This window comes from Vanessa atalanta, chromosome 10 (assembly GCF_905147765.1).
Source record: "Vanessa atalanta chromosome 10, ilVanAtal1.2, whole genome shotgun sequence".
In the NCBI taxonomy this organism is placed as follows: domain Eukaryota; kingdom Metazoa; phylum Arthropoda; class Insecta; order Lepidoptera; family Nymphalidae; genus Vanessa; species Vanessa atalanta.
This window is the reverse complement of record NC_061880.1, coordinates 8,939,531-8,961,774: the sequence shown is the minus strand read 5'-3', so window position 1 is coordinate 8,961,774 and position 22,244 is coordinate 8,939,531. Positions and strand designations below refer to the sequence as shown.

The 22,244-nt window shown below is 30.6% G+C and overlaps 1 protein-coding gene across 3 annotated transcripts; it reads right to left on the bottom strand.

Moving 5' to 3' along the window:
* Positions 1 to 1,842: 1,842 nt before the first annotated feature.
* LOC125066781 (organic cation transporter protein-like) lies at positions 1,843 to 17,589 on the bottom strand. 3 transcript variants are annotated; one of them, XM_047675049.1, is made up of 7 exons: positions 12,764 to 12,930; positions 7,599 to 7,809; positions 4,365 to 4,465; positions 4,100 to 4,251; positions 3,120 to 3,746; positions 2,823 to 3,004; positions 1,843 to 2,126 (listed from the first exon to the last, which is right to left on the bottom strand). In XM_047675049.1, exons 1-7 carry the CDS (start codon positions 12,928 to 12,930, stop codon positions 1,968 to 1,970), a joined length of 1,599 nt encoding a protein of 532 aa, XP_047531005.1. In that variant the 3' UTR covers positions 1,843 to 1,967. The 3 variants fall into 3 exon arrangements, with proteins under 3 accessions (XP_047531005.1, XP_047531004.1, XP_047531006.1); XM_047675048.1 differs by lacking the exon at positions 12,764 to 12,930 and adding an exon at positions 16,748 to 16,922 and having other exon boundaries at positions 1,844 to 2,126; XM_047675050.1 differs by lacking the exon at positions 12,764 to 12,930 and adding an exon at positions 17,548 to 17,589 and having other exon boundaries at positions 1,846 to 2,126.
* Between the last annotated feature and the right edge of the window lie 4,655 nt (positions 17,590 to 22,244).

The window sequence follows — 22,244 nt, the reverse complement described above, 5'->3', positions numbered from 1 at the left end:
TGGAACTTACTGTCTCAGACTCAGTTGTTACTGTTTCCTTTGTTTGTTGTTTTGCTTTGTTTACGTGTTTTATGTCAATAAAATATAATAAAAATTATATATACTCCTTAAAAATCCACAAATACTAAGTCCACGATTTTGTATCATTAATTGAATATTGTATTGAGTAATAAACCTTATTGATCAAAGTTTTTCTATATGAAACTTTATTCATTTAAAATTGCTGTGTTTTTTTTTATAGAAACGAATAACGTACTCTAGAGAGGTCACATTATCTTTGCGAAGTCGATAACTAAATGCTATAATTTGACCTTTCCTTGTCGTATCTATACAATCAATGATTGTTACTCGGCTCCAAGATTATAAATAGACCAACCAGCTCTTTTTCAAAATAAATACAGTTTAAATATCTGTAGCGTTACACCAAAGCAAAATGACATAATACTACGTAAATAACTAAAGTACAGCCGAGGAGTATCAACAACAGTTAGTTGTCTAATTTTTCCAACCAAAGATAATTTAGGATTACACTGAAGTTTTGAGTCTCAAGTGATTCCTAAAAATGCTGTAGTATCAGAAACATTTAGATCACTATCATTTAAATTGAAATTAAAATTTCGCTTTCTTACATTAGGTAACATTACCTACGCATTATTCCTTTTTTGTATTTAGAACTACATAATTTTTTGTAAACCAAGTTTATATCAGTGATAATGCATTGTTTAAATTGTCATTGTTAGCTAATTTTCTGTCATCATGAAGTATCGTGTGGTATCATCAGCAAAAATACAATATACAATAAAAATTAAAAAAAGAGCCAAAACTGATCCTTGTGGTACGCCTTAGTGCAAATTAAGAAGACTTTATTCTATTAAGAGACACTTGTTAAAGTCTTTGATACAAGTATGAAGCAACGAGATTCTTCACCGTTCACAGCGTAATTCGTATCTACAAAATCGAATGCTTTGGATAAATCACAGCAAAGCATTATGTAATTTATCGATATATAAGTTAGTGCCATTCCAGCATCAGTTGTTAAGCGACCCCTAGTAACGCCTACATACATGTATAGCATATTCTAATACTATATTTTTATTAGATAGCCACTTTTAGTATAAGCAAAATAATCTATTTAAATTTACAGTTAACAAATCAGGTCTAATCTGGGATCCGATCGGAACTTAGACACGCGTGGAACTGGAAGCGGTAGTTGTTTCAGAGATGTCATTATCGATATATACATACTTTGAATAACTTCCGTCCAACGCTAATATAGCCGGTGTCTTCATTATAATAATATTTGTCAGAGCTCTAGAAGACTAAGTTAGAGTACGGTCTATGCCGGAGGACTATGTAGTAATAATAAAGTATATAGTAAATAAACAGTTAAATAAGACTCAATAACTCAGTAATGATAATTATATAATATTTTTTATTTTTTGTATTTTAATATTATACCTTTCTTCTAAAATTAATAGAAGGATATTCGCAATTTGTGTAACTATAAACTCTTGTCATACTTATAACATTAAAATGGTAAAAGGTTGACAAAATATAATTTTACCATAAGTAAATGAATTTTAAATGACAATCATTTATAAAATCGAATATTTTTTCATACTAAATTGTTTTACAAAGTTTCATAACTCCAATAAATAAATTTCAATTTATTTGATTAGATATTCCTCAGTGAACTCACAGTTTTCAAACTCAAAACAATGGCATTTTTATTCGTTTAAAGCCATATTATATCTTTTACAATAATACTAATTATATAATTAAAAATAGTACTTATTTCTTAAATTATTACTTTGTATAAATACTAAAGTAAGCTAATCTAAGAATCGTCATCGATGAACTATTATATTTGCGGTTCATCAGAAGATATCGTCACAAAAACAACTGTTATAAAATGTTCTTATTTATACAACTTTAATACTTAAATATTATATATTAAGAGATCAGATTTATAAATGTGTCATAACTTTAGACTTGTGGTGTTCTATTTGAGCAATTGTGTCAAATAATGGCAGAGTTTTTGTTTCAGGTGTAAATGTCAGTAGAAGAGCTGCTATAACTGCGGTTGAAGAGAACAGGATTGCCGGTAGAGCGTCCAGCTCGCTCACCTGAAAAGAGTAAATTAAGCACTTTATAGAAATATATTCAAAGAACACGACAGACGATCTCATTAGTATGTATTTAAAAAAATAACAGATTTAATAGAACAAGAGTTTCAACAACGACATATATAACATTGTATTAAAATAAGATTCCATTAATTACGTGAAGTGATTAGAGAGGGGGTTCGAACCATACACCACGCAATCTCAATTGGAGGAGAGTGGCTCGCCAAATATCATGTATTGTTTTATGTTTGATAATATTACTTAAAATTAAAAGGCCATGTTGATTCCAGTAGTCAGTCTTGAGATCATAGTACATGAGTCTCCGTGGACTGAATGAGAAATGTTCTTTTACGAATTTTAGTAGTTTATTTTAGATTTTCTGACTTTGATTCTAGACTGCGTTCTTTGAAGTCTTTACTTAAAAAGAATTGAGCAATTTGTTTTTTACTAAATCTAATACTATCAAGCACAGATAAACTTATTTGTAATAAAACTAATCATATTGTATTTAATAAATCTCACGTGACATTAGGGTGATCGAACAAAATCTCACATCTCACTTGGTGACACGTGGTGAGGCAACAAAAAGTCATCATCATTGCCTTACTTGAGAATGAATGAGAAATAACTCTAATTCTTATTTGTATACCACGATATATAATATTGTATATTCATATTTTTAATAAATTATATTACCAATAGAGGAGTTAGTGGCGCCAACATACTGCCAACCCTAGCTGCTGTATTGCCACATCCAACGAGAGTCCCCCGAACACTAGTCGGAAATAATTCTAAGCTGTACGTGTAAACTCCCGTAAAGCAGAATGCGACTCCCAACTTTCCAAATAAAAATAACGCCACCTTCAACCAGGATAAAGCTGCAAAAATATAAATGAAGAAATTAAAAATAGTTTCTCATATAATTATATATGTATGATAGGTCTCTATTGTGCAAAACAATTAAAACCTTATTAATATTTAATAAATACTTACATTCAGGGGTGTAAGTTTGAGCAATAAGGAAACACGCAGAGCAAATATAGGCACACCTCAAAGATATATTTCGCCCAAACTTTTTAAAACATAGAAACGCTAAATAATCTCCAGGAAAAGCTGTCAATGATGATAGTACAAAATTTATGTATTTATTACCAGGTAGCAAAACTGAATGTACTATTAGACCGTAATACACGAAACTTGATGTAAAAAAGCAGAAAGACGTGACAGACAAACGTAGCATTGTCTCTTTCGAAGCTAGAATATCTTTAATGGTCTCTTTCTGTTTTTGTACTACTACATCGAACTTTTTGCGTAGCTCTTCATCGCTTATATCGTCAATTTCTTTGCCTGTTACTTTTAACTTGTTCATTTTTGCAACTATTTTCAACGTGCTTTTAGCTTCTGTTGACTTCCCTCTTATCATTTGCCATCTTATACTCTCTTTGAGCAATAGGGCATAAAAACCATAAAGTACCGTTGGGGCATATACAACTATGATCAGGAGCTTCCAATATTTCAAACCCATTGCTATGAATGCAAATAGTACTTCTCCAACGTAAACTGCATACGAAAAAATGACACCAGCCAATACTCGTTTTGAATCTCCACCAAGTTCTATTACTGTAACGAAAAAAAAAAACAAGTAAAAACTTAAACTGAAGTATTTTTAAAATTTGAAATGCTTCATACATCGGGGTTTTGCAATGCAATGTTATTAAATAATTTGTTATAACATTTCGATGCAGGGTGTCAACATTTTATAAGTGTATCAAGCGTTTATAAGTCAGTATTCATAAAAAGCTATCTTAGTACAAAAATAGTTTTGGGCTTTTTAACAATCATAATAATAAACTCACCAAATAAGTTTTGAAAAAAAATATGTGATATTAATTACAAAATCATTAAGATACAAAATCACCGGTACTATTCTATTATTCCACCATACAAAAAAATTATATATACATTGTACTTACACAAGACAACAGCAACCGTATAAAGTCCTGAGACGAGAACCGACTCCAAAAATTCGACTCCAAGATATAAATAAAAATTAGTGATGAATATTTTGCACAAGCCGACTAAACCACCAACTGAGCAAATAATAATAGTGGGTTTTCTTCCAATTCTAAAAAAAAATCACACATTGAATAACATATTAAATAATAACATAATAATAATGGTCTTGTATTGTATAATATTTGCAAAGCTTTTAATAAGTTGTAAAATCTATATTATTACTTATCAGCTATCCACCCCGTGATTATCATTGATACAACCATTCCGGCATTGTGTATACCTCCGACGAGAGTCGATTTCCACGACTGGCAACCCAAATTGAGCTGAAAAAAAAACATCATAGTATTTAAAAAAAACAACAAATAAACCGTAAGTGTTCTTTTGTGGTTAAACATGAATTATTTTTTAAAACACTATTAATAATAAATAACGAACATAATACAAGTATTTATTGTAATATTTTTAGAAAAGTATAATCAAGAGAGAATTTTTTTATTATTCTGTTTTCTAATTTCAGCTATATAACAGGCTTAATACACTGTCATAAAATAATCAATTTATTCCCACCTCAACCTGTTTGCGCATAATATTCCTCGTGTTACGCGAAAATGATTTCGTTTTGAGTGTCTATCTTGTGTATCTCGTTCTATTAAGGCTATTATAGATACAAACAAAAAGAAAACTATTATGGCAAGACTGATACCTGTTGCTATTTAAGTCGATGTATTCAGTTGCTTGCAGGTATGTTGTCTTAATAATAACGATGAAAAGGAGAGTGTTGTACATTGGTAGTCGATTTAATGCGTTAGCTGTCATTTAATCGATTTTCAAATAAATAAAGCAATCAAATGATGTAATCACTTAACGGTAGCCTGGTAGGGTCAATGATGAGTACGGCCTTAGAAATCCTATTCAGAAAAATATTATTAAAATTATTAAATCAAGATTATCAACCAATTGCTATTATTTTACAATAACCAAATATTCTAAATAGGTACATGGCAAAGTATTTATGACGTAGATCGAACACAAATACTTCTTTCTCGTTATTTATTTATCTGGAGTTTTTTTAACCTGATTATTTATGACTATTTAAACGTCACGGCTGCTTGCGGTAAGAATAAGTGTCTATATAAAATGTTTATAACGTACCAAATATATACCCAATTCCAATCGAAGGCAGAGTAAATATAAATAAATCTTAGATTTGCTAGATGGGATTTGTTAATAGCTCAAGAAGAGGGCTTTACTTACTGGTTACATTACAGGCAGTTACTACATTATGAGTCACTACAACACTATTCCACTTTACTGCTTTAATAAGACTTCCAAAGCTACGATAGTAGCTTCGCCGAAACACGATTTCCCAGTAATTTTTTTTTTGACATCTTCCACAATCATTGCGATATTTCAGTGAATTTACACAACACATTTATAAATTAAATACATAAACCCTGATCATGTATTCATTGGTGAAATCGATACAATCCATTCGATAGTTTCTGAGTTTATTGCGCTCAGACAGACAGACGGCAAACGTGACGGGGCAACTTTTATTTTATAATATTTAGTAAGTACATGTCATGGTTAATATCTATGAATGTTATATTCACTGACTTAATATTTTATTTTTTTTATTTAATCGATAGGCGCACTAGCAAATGGGCCATTGATGGTAAGTGGTCACCACCGCCCATAGACAATGGCATTGACTTTAACCATTCCTTACATCACCAATGCGCCACCAACTTTGGGAACTAAGATGTTACGTCCCTTGTGCCTGTAGTTACACTGGCTCACTCATCCTTCAAGCCGGAACACAACAATACTGAGTACTGCTGTTTGGTGGTAGAATATCTGAGTGGGTGGTACCTACCCAGACGGGCTTGCACAAAGCCCTACCACCAAGTATTATATTATATTAGGGAAAATATAATTATAAGAATTATTGTACCTAAGTAGTTTTTATATACCTGCCAGTTAGCAGAAACTTATCGACGTCTACGTTTTCGTATCTAAACATTAAACTAGTTACTGTACTGATTGTATTGTATCAATAATTATGTTAATATTTTTTAAACTGGAACATACAGCCGGTTAGTTATTAACATATACAAACATAAAATATATAAGTAGGCGAAATAACTGACTGACTCATCGCGAGATTTCCGTAAATATAAGGGCGATTGACTTAAAATTTAGCATAGTTATCACGACGTAAACGCTCACTAAGAATTTATAAACATTTTAACCTTAAGGGTAGGAAACGGAAGGTGTGACTTTGTACGGACTATTTACAAAGGTGCGACGTACAGCTAATATAAAACGAGCCTACAGTCTACTAGTATAAATAGGACATAAAGTGCCCTTGACATATACAATGTTCTTGTTTGAATTTGAAAAACCAATGTTACTTAATTATTTACAATTACTATTTATTAATAATACTAGCAAATCCCTTTATCTCGGTCTCAAAATACTTTTTATAATACTTGCAATTAAATATTATCTCAACGGAAGGAAAACGATATACTGAAATTACTTAAAGGAGCTCACGTCGTGTAATCTTATAATGATTATTATGTGTGCATATAATAAGTCTGTATAAACACGCGAAAGCATCTACAGAAATTATTTTGCGTTACGTACTTATTCATTTATGCCGGTCTTTTTCGGTCGAATCCACTTTCTAAACCGGTAAGAGTTTCATGTAAAACTATCACGTGTGTCGGGCACCCACTATGGGTACGCCAAACAGTGATTATATACTGTTTGGTGTGAATTGCTTGAAAATCTTGCTTAAATATAGATTATATATATATATTTTTTTAACATTAGCAGCCTGTAAATTTCCCACTGCTGGGCTAAAGGCCTCCTCACCCTTGAGGAGAAGGTTTGGAGCATATTCCACTACGCTGCTCAAATGCGGGTTACCCACATGTGGCTGAATTTCGTTGAAATTAGACACATGCAGGTATCCTCACGACGTTTTTCTTTACCGCCGAGAATAAGATGAATTATAAACACATGTGTGTGATTATACATATATTAGTTCCAATTTATTATTACCTTTCGCTACCGATTATAAAGCAATCTTGCTCATAGTTAACCTTTGCTGTAAGTTTAATGAGACAATATGCGATAACAATGAATAGTAAATAAATATTGGCACACTATTTTTGTCATCACTAGAGGAATTGAGATTAAGTTTATTTATATTTTTAATTCCTATATACAAGAATCAGATTCAACCTCGTTACCTTAACATTAAAACTATTCGCATACATTTTTTTTTCATTTCAAAACAGGCTCATGATTTACATATCACATAACATTTCATTATGATGAGAAGCGTTCGAACTTTAAACGTACCTGCAGCCCAAATGTTAATAAAAACGGATTTCTGCGAAATTTATGCATTTTCATTAAAAAAAATTGTGTTCACCCCAAACTTACCTCAGCAACGATGGAGTTGTTGTTTTCATAAACCCACTCGTGGCATTCTTCCAATATCTCTAGAAACGTGTTATTGGAACATGTTTGGTTTGCTTTGTCATATTTTTGCATATCTACAACCGGTTTCAAACACCTGGCATTCACTCCTTTCGGCCACCAATCTGGAATCTCTACACTCGGCTTTGCACCTTCGCATTCTGACACCAGACATCTGGAACAGTCGTTGATATTCCTTATATCCTATACTTCTAATATTTTATTTCAAATGAATGTAGTTTGATAGTTAACATAATAAAATGGAATGATGTTACTGATCTATTGTTATAATTTCGGTACATGTTACATACGAAATCAGTCATAATTGATTCACATGGACATACATATTTCTTAAGTGGTATAAATTGAAATCGTATTGAAGTCAATTGATGAAAATGAGAAATGGAAATGTTACAATTGTTTTATTTATAGAGCTGTTTTAACACAGAATAATTAACTAGTTATCATTTAAAAAATAATATAAATGAAGTAAACTTGACAGGAAAAACTGTTGTGATTATTATTGATTTTGGTGAACTTGCATTACACTTTAGTCAGTCTTTAAAGAGGAAGATTATCCACTCGGTTAATGTTTACGTGTTATGCGTAATCTTCACCTTATTGTGAACGGATTTTTATCTAGTTACAATGACAGGACGTCTATCAGTGAACATGAAATTAATAATAAAAAAAACAAGTTCGTGTTTATTGAATCTCTTTCTAAGTTAACTTATATAAGCTTATAAGATTCCATATGGAAGGAACGATACGAAGATACGTGAAATCATCGTTTGAAGACTTTTATTACACATCACATATTGGCGGATACGGAACTAGCTTTCCCCAGGTTACACAATACATATAGAATACATAACTAAGTGCATCACATTAAATAAATATTTAATAGTAAAATTAGCTAGATTTCTTGGCGTTTAAGGGTAATTTTACGCTTATTGGGGTCGTAGCGTGAAACTTTACAACCTATGGGTATCGGCTATTCCTTTCTCAATAAACTGGTCAGTCAAAAGCAAAAAGTAAATTCATTTCGGACTGCTAGTTACTTAGATAAGAGTGTGTATATATACAAATTTATTTCGATTTATATGGATTACCAGTTATGAAACGTCAAAGGTCGAGAATAACATAAACTACTAGTACATATCAATCTCGGTTACGATATTGACATAACAATTTAAATTATTTGATGTGGCGCCAAAAAATAACACATACCGAACATTTTTTTTTTTTATAGCTTCTATTCTTTTTACTCTTAACACTTAATTAATCAAACACGGCACGCGTCAAACGTCTATTGATATATTGATATTTTTTCTTATTTTAATGTCGAGAATATTTGACTATTAATATGACAAGCGTGAATTTTATGTTGTTGTATTTACTTAAATGTTCATCCTGAGGTTACTGCTACATTTAAATACACATTAAAATTTTTATTTACAAACAAAACTCAGTAGCAGAAATGATATATTTTAACAGCGTTCTTATTGAAATTTGAAAATACCGATTCATAGATTACAGGTAAATATTATTATATACTTAAATTAATACATCATTTAAATTAATAAAACCTATAAATTAGAGTATTTTTTTCTATTAAAAAGTTAAAGTCGGTTTATGTCCTACCGCGAGACTGATGTCTCCTCTCCATTTGAGGAAAAGGTCAGTGGACGCACAGTGTGGCATATTATTATACAAAATTACCAGTCACGTGCTCAAACCATTGAGCCATTACGCCTTCAATTAAATTTTAATTCATTAATGGAAAATTTTTCATCTATACTAATACTAGCTGTTACCCGGGGCTTTGCTCGCGTAGAATATGAATATATTTACAAATTAACTTAAAATATTACGTTAATGTAAAACCTCTTTGTATACCACATTGGTGTGTATTTCAGCCCATAGGGTGGAATATCCAGAAACGCTTAAATACTTATATTAGCAGCCTATAAATTTGCCCACTGCTGGTCTAAAGGCCTCCTCTCCCTTTGAGGAGAAGGCTTGAAGCATATTCCACTACGCTGCTCCAATGCGGGTTGGCGGAATATACATGTGGCAGAATTTCGTTGAAATTAGACACATGCAGGTTTCCTCACGATGTTTTCCTTCACCGCCGTGCACGAGATGAATTATAAACACAAATTAAGCACATGAAAATTCAGTGGGGCCTGCCTGGGTTTGAACCCGAAATCATCGGTTAAGATGCACGCGTTCTAACCACTGGGCCATCTCGGCTCCTTAAATACTTGCCTACTCATTTTTAATCAGTAGCCCATAAATAAAGATTCATACTTTTAACTTCAAAAATGAATTCCAGACGAACCTATATAAGAAACGTCTTTGACCCTTATTAAACCCCTTAGAGGTCGAATATCTAGCACAATTAAATAAGTATTTAATCATTTTTAATCAGATCCCAAAAATAAAGTATAATATGTTTAGCTTAAAAAATGACGACTTCCATACAAACGTTCAACCCCTTTAGGAGTAGAATTTCCAAAATTAGTGTTCCGCTCGTTAGTGTGTGTCATGATATGATGTTTATAAGTGTACAGCCTAAAATATAAGTTTTATGCTTCTAGTTCTAAAAATGACAATACTTTCAACAACTTACAACCTTTCATCCCCCTTTTCAATCCTTTACAGCACTTTTTTCCAAATAAAAAGTAGCGTACTACGTCCTTTCTCAGGCTCTAGACTACTTGTGTACCAAATTTCATTTAAATCGGTCCAGTAGTTTTGGCGTAAAAGCGAGACAGACAGAGCTACTTTCGTATTTATAATATTATAAATAGTATGGAACAATATGGATTATAAACGCGAATGTAACTCTGTCTGTTACGATTTCAGGGCTGAGACGCTAAAGCGGAATTGATGAAATTTTGTATGAAGTAGACTTGAACCCCGAGAAACAAAATGGGTTACTTTTTCTATCTAAAACCTGACGAACAACCCCTTTAACGAACAACTATTCAATCAATATTTTTATGTTTAAACAACAAGTTCTAGGTACTCTATCTAACGAACAGTAACAAAAAGGTTTTATATTAAAGAACGTGAACAGAACAGAACGGTCATTATGTACTTATTTTATAACACGATGAATAAAATTAATAATACAAAAAATGTTATGCAAAAACAAAATATCGACCTAAATCATATGATGTTAAAAATTAATTTAAGTTGTTTATTTTCCTTATGGTTTTTAATATTTGTTCGAAAGTAGCAGTTTGCACAATACTGAACTTTATCGCACTTTATTTGAAACTAAATTAATATTACACATTCAAACAATAAATTTATCATTTTAAAACCTAGATTTAGGTTTAAAAATATAGTATTAAATTGATGATTAATGGTTATTTTTTTTATCATAAATACGATATGTCCTAAGAAGTAAACAATGTTTTTTGTTATATATTATATAGAACATAAATGCCAATAATAAACTCGAAATCTCAGTCGACTATAATAGTAAATAATAACTAATAAATGTAACCCATTCATGATATTTTTAATGTCATGAATTTGTTATTTTAATTAATAAAATGCCATCGATTATAAATTAGCTAAATATATATTTATATACATTAACAAAACAGATTTATGAATTGATTTCATAAAATATACAAAACACTTTAGAGTTTCGATATATCTAAGTACAGGATTGAATTTTAAAAAAGGTTCTACGGTATTTTTTTGCCGTTTTTTGTCGGCAGAAGCCTCATTGAGAACCGGTGCCTCAGGTAGTATTGAGGCAACAGACTTGTAAATACCCAAAAAAGTGAAAATCAATATGAACTCCTTCCTTAGAGACTGGTATACTTTTCTCTCAAATATGTATAGTTGATATATAGAACTCGTATAATTTTGTGGATTTTTATATGATCTTGATTGTGGTGTTGCTGAGTGACATCAAATAACCTTCTCTAAACAGTAAAAGATTATAAAAGAAAGGGCAAATGGTGCATCGAAAAATTATATAGAAGCAATGCAGCGAATACGATTTCCAGGTACTGCGAAACGAAGCATCATTTTGTTACTTTGTCAAAAGTGCCGTCACTTTAATAATTAATTATTGATAGCAACAAATTGTTAATTACAACACACACTATCGGGATTTTGTAAAGACCTCCTATTGGATCCGATTCTACCCGATCAATTAAAAGAACTACGCATGCTTTAAGTTTTTTTTATAAAGCTGATAAAATTACCAATAGGTATAATATACTTTTCTTTACACATTAAAATCAAAGTTTACCTCATCATACACAACGATCTTATGATAAATTTGTTATCAAATTTTTATTGGATTTGCAAAAAAATTAAACATAAATTCTAAACATAAACATTAATTAATGACGAATAAAATATTCTAAATATTTAATGGTTACAGAAAGATTAACCTACCATGTCAATTTCTAGTGTTTTTTATTGTACATTAAAACAAATAAAAAAATAGTAAGTATTATTAAATGATAATCTATTACTACAACTAAATGTTTTTATACATATAATAAAATAAAACATAGTGTATTAGTGTCTTAATCGTTTCGTAAAAAATGTAAATTAAAAATGTAAAAGACATTTTCTATAGAAATTAATAATTTTTTTTTTTTCAAAAAAGTCCCCAGTACAATTGTGTATTTATTGCAGTTTATTGTAGCCGAGTGTGGAAAAAATACGAGTACAGTTAGATATATAATAGATAATTATAATATATAATTAGATATATAAAATAGATTATATTTATTTTTAATATATAATTAATATATTTTTTAATTTATTATCTATTCAAAAAACTTAGGTACGTTTATCCTTTGACAAGTTATACAAGTTATACAAGTGATACAACTATAATTTGCAAATGCACCGTATACAAGTCATGGCTAAAACGAGTTTCGTGAAAAATAAATCGAATAGAGAAATATATTTTATAGTTAATGGCTTTTACAGACACGTGAATCACAATACTGAAGTTAAGGAAAATACGTATTTTTTTTAAGTCATTTAAATTTATTTCAATTAAACCTTTTAGATAATTATTTGATCTATATATTATTTTTAAATATATTAACGCTATAAAATAAAATAAACAAATGAATTACCTGTGTTCAACGTCTTCAGCAACAAATATATAATTAACGTGCATCATAGAAACCGTAACAAGTGTTAAACATACTAATATATATTGAAACAATTGAAATCTATCGAACTTTTCAAATTCTTGATAAATATCTACGGAACGCGCACAGTTATTGGAAGTCGCGGTCATATTTATTACGATAATTCACAACTGTATAATAATTTCGTTACAAATAATATATTTTACACTGGCTTACGATATACCGAATACTATCAGATACGGATACTGTTAAACAACTAATTATAAAAAACAATTCTTTGACTTCTGATACGAAGCGATTCGTCGAGATGACAGGCCGCATACCAAATGAATAAATAGCAGTTTGCAAAATTACGCTGCAATTTGTGTAAACTCTAAGCATTCACAGTATTGTGAGTTTAACGTTAAATCAATAAGCTTTTTACTGATTATGATAAGGTGATATCTAATTTTCTTTTCGTAAATACGAACTTCTATATATTAATTAACCTTAAACTTGTGAGACAAGAATAATTTATAACGTTTTGCTCCGATGATAACGTATGAAGTCATATGTACATTTAGAGACATAAACGCATAATAAATTACAATATTTTATTTTCCATGGTCTCACTTTTCATATCCATATATAAACTACGATAATAATTGTTCCTGATTATATATATTTGTATTTATTCTCCGGGTAGGCAAGTGACTCTACTCCACCTGATGTTAACTGGTAGAGGAGTCTAAGCGCGGAGACGGTCGTTACAACCAGAAAGAAATAACCACACTAGTCGCCTTTACTCTGCTGACCCACAAATTGCCTCTTCACGCCTCGTTTGAAGGAACCCGGTCTATAAGAGGAGATTACATGCTCTTGTAGGGAATTCCTTTTTTATCGGCGCATTGAAGAAAAAAAGATGTCAAATCTCTTCATTCGATGCAAGACCACCGAATTTCTGTGAGGCTGTTTTGACAGCAACCTCGATATGAACCCTTGGACTAAGGTCGCAGCGAACATCAATACCCAGTAATTTTGCTTTGTATCACCAGCCTAGTGCTACAGAGGGCTAGTACAAGGGAAAATTGTGTTTTTTTGATAAATTAAGAGTGGGGGGAAATATCAAAACTAGAACGCGAAGGCTACGCTTATGTAGGCCATCTAGATACAGAGCTGAGCTGTAAAGAAAAACACTATGCCAGACTCTGTCTAAAGCCTTGGATATATCGAGACTGACAGCTATCGAATCCCCACGCTTTTCGATACAGCGATTGACAAGCGACACCCCAGAGGTGTGTAACGTACGCTAGAAGTACGGATTTCGATCAAAATAGTCCACTATCACCAGTGGACTATTTTGTAGTGGTACTGACGACCATTAATTAGATTTTGATCTTCTAGGTAATGGATCAGTTGTTTAAGATTCGTTCTATTACCTTACAAAGTACTGAGGTGATAACTATTGGCTGGGACAGACCGGTCTCCTTTTTAGGAACCGTTTGCACATTAGTTTCTCTCCAAGCCTCTAGCACACATCTGTAGAAAGAGACAACTGGAGCGTACGAAAAACAGCTCTGTTGCACACTTCTTCAGCAGCAAGTCTTCCATCAGGACCGCTAACGTTTTGTACATTTAGTGATTGTAGCTCAGTGATTTGAATATCTGACATTGTGTGGCCACATGTAAGTGTCGTTGGTGGCACCTAAGCAACGTTCTTTCCAAGGGGCTAAATTTCTTATAAAGTTCGTTAAAGCAAAATGAAACACTAATAGCAGAATCATCTCATAGAGAATGATGCTCTACTGCAGTTTGTTGGACAAGAGCGGGCTTCAGTGAGGCCATATCATTTTAATTATTCATGTACAATGCTTAACTTAATTGATTTAGCTATTATTTTTTTTCAAACATTATAATTGAGGATTACTTTACTGCATTATTATAAACAGTTACCGGAATTTCACCCATCTTTAAAGAATCATAGTATCGATTTATGGTTATCAAAGTTAAATGAGTGTGCAAAAAAATACGAATGGACTAAATTTCACATTGTACATTTTGCTCTATCTAAATGATCAGGAAATGCTAAAAAATGGTGTAACAGTAGATATATACTGTCTTACAATAGTAGTCAGAGTGACGAATATTACTCGTCATTTTAACGGAAATGTTTGAAAACCAATAAGGATAGGAGATAATTTATATGATTATTTCTATAAGAAAAATAATTTATTAAATGTGATATTTTTGGTAAAAAGGCATTGCATTATGCACGGTAGACACGATCGTGCAAAGCGTTCCTGAGCGTCATCCGCTCGATTTTAGAACCGGAATATCTCTAAAAATTCTTGAAGACGTTTGTAAAGAATACAAAGATCGTATCTTTATTCTTATTTAAGGAGAAATAAAATAACTAATCATTTATTTTGTAGCATTTCGCAGCAAAAATTCGTATTATTGTCAGAAAGTACGAACGTAAAAAAATCTAATTATTATAAACAGGCCGGGATAATGACTTCATTTAAAATTGAATGTTTTGTTGACTTTGAAAGTGACTGCACGCCTATACGACTAGAGACTACTTCTGAATTAGGGTTAAACATTTCAATTAACAATTTACGAATTATACGTAGGTTAGGTGTTGATATTCAACGTTTCGGAAAAACACATTTTTGGTTGTTACAACTTTTTTAGATGTTATACGTAATATGTTAAAACAAGGTTATAAACTTTTCATGCTGTCCATTATACTTCACAAGCAATTTTGTTATAACCAGATTTTATTTAATAGGACAAAATAAAGATTGTATAACTTTACCAGCCTTTAAGGAATTAGTATGCTCTTTTCTTAAAGGCTTCCAAGTCGTATAGGTTCGGAAAAACCTCCGGCGAAAGCTGGTTCCACAAGAAATTAAAAAGTAAAAGTCGAAAATCGTTACCTAAATTTACAGGTCCATTTCGTATATTAAATGTTTTAGGCCATGATCAATACGAGATTTCGACTATTTCAGGTTCAAATATAATCGTAGGTCGGTAAAGTAATATTTGGTCAGCTGATCTAAAATAAAACCTTGACTTGACTATACAAATACAATAATCTATTTAACATAAAAGATTCATTTAATGATAATGTAATTTAACTACCGTTTCAAAAGATAAATTTCAATGATTTGAATTTATTGTGTTTTTTTAATAAAGTGTATGAAGTTATTAAATATTAAAAATTTAATAAATAATATAAAAAATTACAATTATTAAGTAGTAATTTATTACAACTACTAAATGACTTTTTTTAAAAATTATAAAAAAATAATGTCTTGATCGTTATGTAAAACATTTTCTAATTAACCTAATAATTAAAATCATAATAAAAATACAACGTAATGTATCAAATAAAATTAGATTTTAAAAAGGGTTCTTATGATGTTTTTTATGTATTTATTGTATTTAATTACAGTCGAGTGTGGAAAAAATAGGATTAAATTTTGTATATAAATGTAATCACATCAACGAACGTAGAGCCTTAAGTTAAGTGATACAACTACAATTTGTAAATTCACCCTATACAAATTATGACTAAAACAAGTTTCATGCTTTTCATGAAATAAATCGAATAGAGAAACATATTTTAAACTTATACGACTTTTATTGACACGTGAAACACAAATTTGAAAGTGTAGGAAAATACATTATTTATTTATTTTAAATAAGAATAAGAAACCCAAAAAGTATATCAGATTTTTTTAACTAACCAATCATAAAAATGTCGCTTTAATATATCCTTATTGTATAAAGTAGAATTAATTTATTTTTTGCTTTCTATTAAAATTAATTTCATTAAAGTAATTCAAAATCGTATTTACATACAGAATACACTAATAAATATTATATTTTTGTATTAAAATTAAGCTTTTCAGATAATTATTTGATCAACATAACATTTTAGAATATATTAACACTTTTAAATAAAATAAACAAATTAATTACCTGTGTTCAACGTCTTCAGCAACAAATATATAATTAACGTGCATCATAGAAACCGTAACAAGTGGTAAACATACTAATATATATTGAAACAATTGAAAACTACTGAACTTTTCAAATTCTTGATAAACATCTTCGGATCGCGCACGGTTATTGGAAGGCTCGGTCATATTTATTAATTAATAATTATAATTAATAATTTTGTTAAATATAATATATTTCACACTGTCTTAAGATATACCGAATACTATCGGATACGGATGCTGTCAAACAACTAATAATAAAAAACAATTCTTCGACGTCTGGTACGAAGCGTACGATTCGTCGAGATGACAGGTCGCATACCGAATGAATAGCAGTTTACTAAACGGGCTGTAAACTTTGTATACTCGTAAGTATTCACGGTAATGTAAGTTTAACGTTAAATCATTAATTTTTGAATTGATTTCTATAAAGCGATATGTATTTGTTTTTGTTGTTAATACGAACTTAAATCTATTAATAAACCGAAACTCGTGAGACAAGAATAATTTATAACGTTTTTCTCTGATGATAACGCATGAAGATATACCTTACTGACATAGACGCATTATAAATTACAATTTTAATATCCATATATAGAGTCTAACAATTTTTATTGATTATAATTACTAATAAAAAAATACAATAAATTTGAAAACTAATAGCAAATCATTTCATGTTTTACACACGATGCTCTAATGCAGTTTCGTAGATAAGAGCCAGCCTCGTCGCGATTTTTATTTCACTGTCGAGCACGACATGAACAATAAATTCAAACTAACCACATGAACATGTGATGCTGCTTGCCGGAACTTGAACACGTATTTGTCGATTAAAATTAGCCACTGGGCCATCTCGGATGTTTAAAAGATAGTAAGTCTTCTCTAGAGTAAATTGGCGACAGCACGAATATGTTTAGCCAGAGTCGATTTGTCTTGATATTTTTAGACATTATATAATTCAATGAGTTTGGTCTAAAGATTGCCAATCGATAACATTAAATAACGAAGTTTGACAGAAATAAATGTGATAATAATAAACATTTATTTTTATTATTATATTATCTGAATAATTAACTTTTCACTAATTATATGATATTTAAGCAGTCGGTGTTCATCCAAGAACTAGTTCGTAGAATCAAAGATTCTTTAAATAACTCTTGATATCAGCATTCAAAATATAATATAACGATTATGCGGCTTAAATGTGAAGTTGCCTGTTAAAAAATACGAAATAGGGGAAGTACCTAATATAATTATATTAATTTCTTACCTATTTCATAGATGTATAGTATGCACTTTGATTCTTTTGTTTAAATTTTCAATATTATTATATTTTAACATACAACTGTTAATGAAAACGACACGAGCCTCGATACATAATTTTTCGTATGTTGTAAGATTCCAGATTTATTGTTAGTTAAATTAAGTTAATAAAGGTCTTGTCTACAGTCCATGACGTAAGCACCATAAAATGACTTTTATCATTATAACGCTCTAACTAATAATACTAATATAAGAAACTAGACTATTAATTCGATAACATAATAATCTATCCTATTATATGGTAATTTAACTTTTTCATAATGAATATATAATTAATACAAAAATGTCAGTCGTAAAAAGCGTATGAAGGTCACAGACAATCAAACATCCTAATCAAAGATCAACACATTAAAATAATATTTATTATATCATTAATAAAAATGAGAAATCAATACGTCGTCGCATACCAGTTTAACATAGCAACAAACGAATTATATTAAGAATATCATACATTTAATATAACACACAATTACCTACCTATCTTATTTGGCATCACTTTTGAAAACCTCATCCCAAATAAAACAAAAAAAAACGAATACATCGTACAAGTTATAAAGAGTTTGGTGAATTTATATGTTTAATAATAAATTTATCAGTCATGACACATTCGCATAAATAAATATTTAACGAGTTTGGGTCTGAATTTCGTTCAGTCGGGTATTATAAGTGCAACTGGTTAATGGTGCACGTTTATTTATAAACAAGTAACATTTCTTTTTGTTTAAATACAGTGAAGTCAATATTTATTGATGGGATCTCGATTTAATTAAAATATTGTCGCCCAAGCGCAAACACCGGCATTCATCAATTTTTACATATTCTACGTATTATTTACTGATTTTTAATGTTAAATACAACATCAACATTGTAGACCTGAAAACTTGGTTGTCGTGGCTTGTGCGAGGTGCATTTGTATGTGTGACGCTCGCGCTTACAGGATCTCTTAGTAATATAAGGATTGGAATCGCAAAAAAATACAAATTTACATGCTATCTGCAAGCCCGTCTGGGTAGATACTACCCACTCAGATATTCTTCCGCTAGGCACAAGGACCATAACATCGTGATCGTGACCGTGTACCAACCGATGGTGGCGCTATAAGGTGACGGTGGTGATATAAGGAATGATGAAAGGAATATCTCTCGTCACATACTACATCCATATTATCTTTCCCTCCATTCCTTTACACTGTAGAGGAATCTGTAGCATTATCCCAATGGTATTTACCATTTATGATATAAAACTATGAAAATAACCATGATATACCTACTAGACTAGCGGTATCAATACCAGTTAGTTGTCTAGCTTTTCGAACCGTGTGTGCTGCGCAGCTGAGTCTTCATGTCGGGGCCTATAAATGAAGATTCCACTGAACTTTTGAGTCTATAGTGATTCCTAGAAATACTGTAGTGTTGGTAACATTTACATCACTATTGTTTAAAGTTAACTCAAAATTTTGCTTTCTTACATTACGTAAGGCAAACAGTACGCATTGTGTCTTTTTAGCATTTAAACTAAATTATTTTTTGTAAACCAAGTTTGTATCAGCGATAATGCTTTGTTTACATCGTCATAATTAGGTTTCGGTTTCCTGACAATTTTAAAAAGTAATGAAGTATCATCAGCAACCAATACAATATTACAAATACCTTTAACATAAAAAGGAAGATAATTTATACACAATAAAAATAAAAAATATCTAAAATTGATCTTACTGGAACGTCCATTCTTAGTACAGATCCAGAAGACTATATATCATTAATAGAAACCTGTCGAATTCAATGATATCAAGAGCTTTAACACTAACACCGTAAAGTTTTAGCTTGTAATAAAGCGTTTCGTGCTCTACACAATCAAATGCTTTTGTCGAATTAATCATTATAAAAACACACAGTCTTTATACCTAAGCTAACTAGAAATTTATAGATTTAATATAGATTTAACAGTTTTTTCAAATATTTTGCTCAACGACGGAAGTATAAAAATACACCTATAATTACACGGATCGCTTTAGTTTCAATTATTTTTTAAATGCATTTTAAAAATCAGGCTATAGTAAGTAGCTGTAGACGGAGCGATATCATAAATAACACTATTGGTTAGGTGCACGGAAAGACTTCGTAGGTTCTTCAATGTTAAGACTTTTAAATACCTTTTTAATATCAAATGAAGAAACTCGTTCAAATGAAAATACAACGCTACATTAGGGGACATTATTTTAGGGGTTAGTAATTTACGGGCTTTTAAAGTAGATGATTTTAGGTGGGGGGGAGATATTTCGGTGGGTATATTATCAAAAAAGTTTCAAAAGCATTTGCCACTTCCAAATGCAAATGTACATATCTTTTTCTAGTTAATTCCATAGGCAAAATTTTGTTTTTATGTATAGCAAACATTGATAATTACATCCCAAGTAGACTTGATTTTATCATCTGAATTTAGAATTTTATTCTTACATAAATAGATTTCAATCACTGAACTTCAATTTTACATTTCTATTATATAATTTCATCTTAAATATATTTTCATTTAATATTATTTTTAAGAAAGAGATAGACAGTTCATCTGTGACCTATATCGTGAAATCTATGTTGGGTATTTTAGACATCACAATATCCTTAAAACAATGTAAAAACTACCCAACGTAAAAGAAAATTTTACGTTAGGTAGTGTTTAATTTATCATTGTATATTTCAAATAATGTCAGGTCGTTATTAAAATATGCAAATACAGTGAACGACCATTTTTTAAAAACTTCTTTTCGTAATGGTAAATGTATTACTTATATTAAATAAAAGATTGAATTGTATGTAGGTAAAATTGTAAAAAATCTTATTATTGAACATTTATATAGTCGTTTATTTTTTTTTAATATATTTATATTCATTATAGCATTAGCATTAGCGGCCCGTAAATGTCCCACTGCTGGGATAAAGGCCTCCTCTCCCTTTGAGGAGAAGGTTTGGAGCATATTCCACCACGCTGCTCCAATGCGGGTAGGCGGAATACACATGTGGCTGAATTTCGTTGAAATTAGACACATGCAGGTTTCCTCACAATGTTTTCCTTCACCGCCGAGCACGAGATGAATTATAAACACAGAAATTTCAGTGGTGCCTGCCTGGTTTTGAACCCAAAATCATCGGTTAAGATGCACGCGTTCTAACCACTGGGCCATCTCGGCACATTATAGGTACTGGTGATCCAAGAATTAATTTTGTGCTATATGTATATGTAGTACAAATATTTAAGAATTAATTAAAGTACAAAAATGTTGAGGCTAGACTGTTTGACGTGATTTTGTATAGCTAATAAAACGTGAGTAAACTATTAAACAATAATAACCATATTCTTGTAATGTTAGATATTATATGATCAATCAATAGATTAATAAAAAATAACACCCAAATTTATATATGTTTATATATATTTATATATGTAAAGAACCTACGTTTTATATTTTATTTGTTAACATCAATAAAGATAGCATGATTTCTGAGGATACAAAAATTTAATATTTGATATATGTTTTTATAAAAGGAAAGTAAATTTATGCAAATGTAAACAATTTCTAAGTTGAAAGAACAAGACCGCATTTAGTTCCTTAATTGTGTAATACTTATTTGAAATGAAATTGAATAAGTATATCCTAAAACAAATAGAAGTTATAATAATTTCTAAGTGAAATCGGTCAAAATAGGTAGCGTAAAGCAGACAAAGCATATGCTTTTCCTCATTTCCTAATAAATTTTTCGGCTAAAACATATGTTCTAGACGGAAAATTTATTAGGAAATGTTTGTCACAGTTTGTTCAGCAGCATATCGAGCGTAAACAATATTTTTGTTACAAGATAGTACGATCTTTCATAATTTAAAATGCTTTCCTGTTTACGTTTCCAACGAACGAAGTGCTATGTTGGGGATGACCTTGTTTCAAATATTTTAGGCGCATGATGATTGGATGTCGTAAGTCTCTTAGCCATTTTTTTTTTTTTAATAATATTGGCAATTTCTTGTGTAAGATCGTAGAATTTTATAGCATTCATCTAACAACACGTATTGGGGTGGCGGGTTGGAAAGTAGGTTCAAGCCTTCCCATTAAAAAGTAGAATCCAACTGCCTCAGCCTAACTGTGGGAAATTGACAGGAACTCT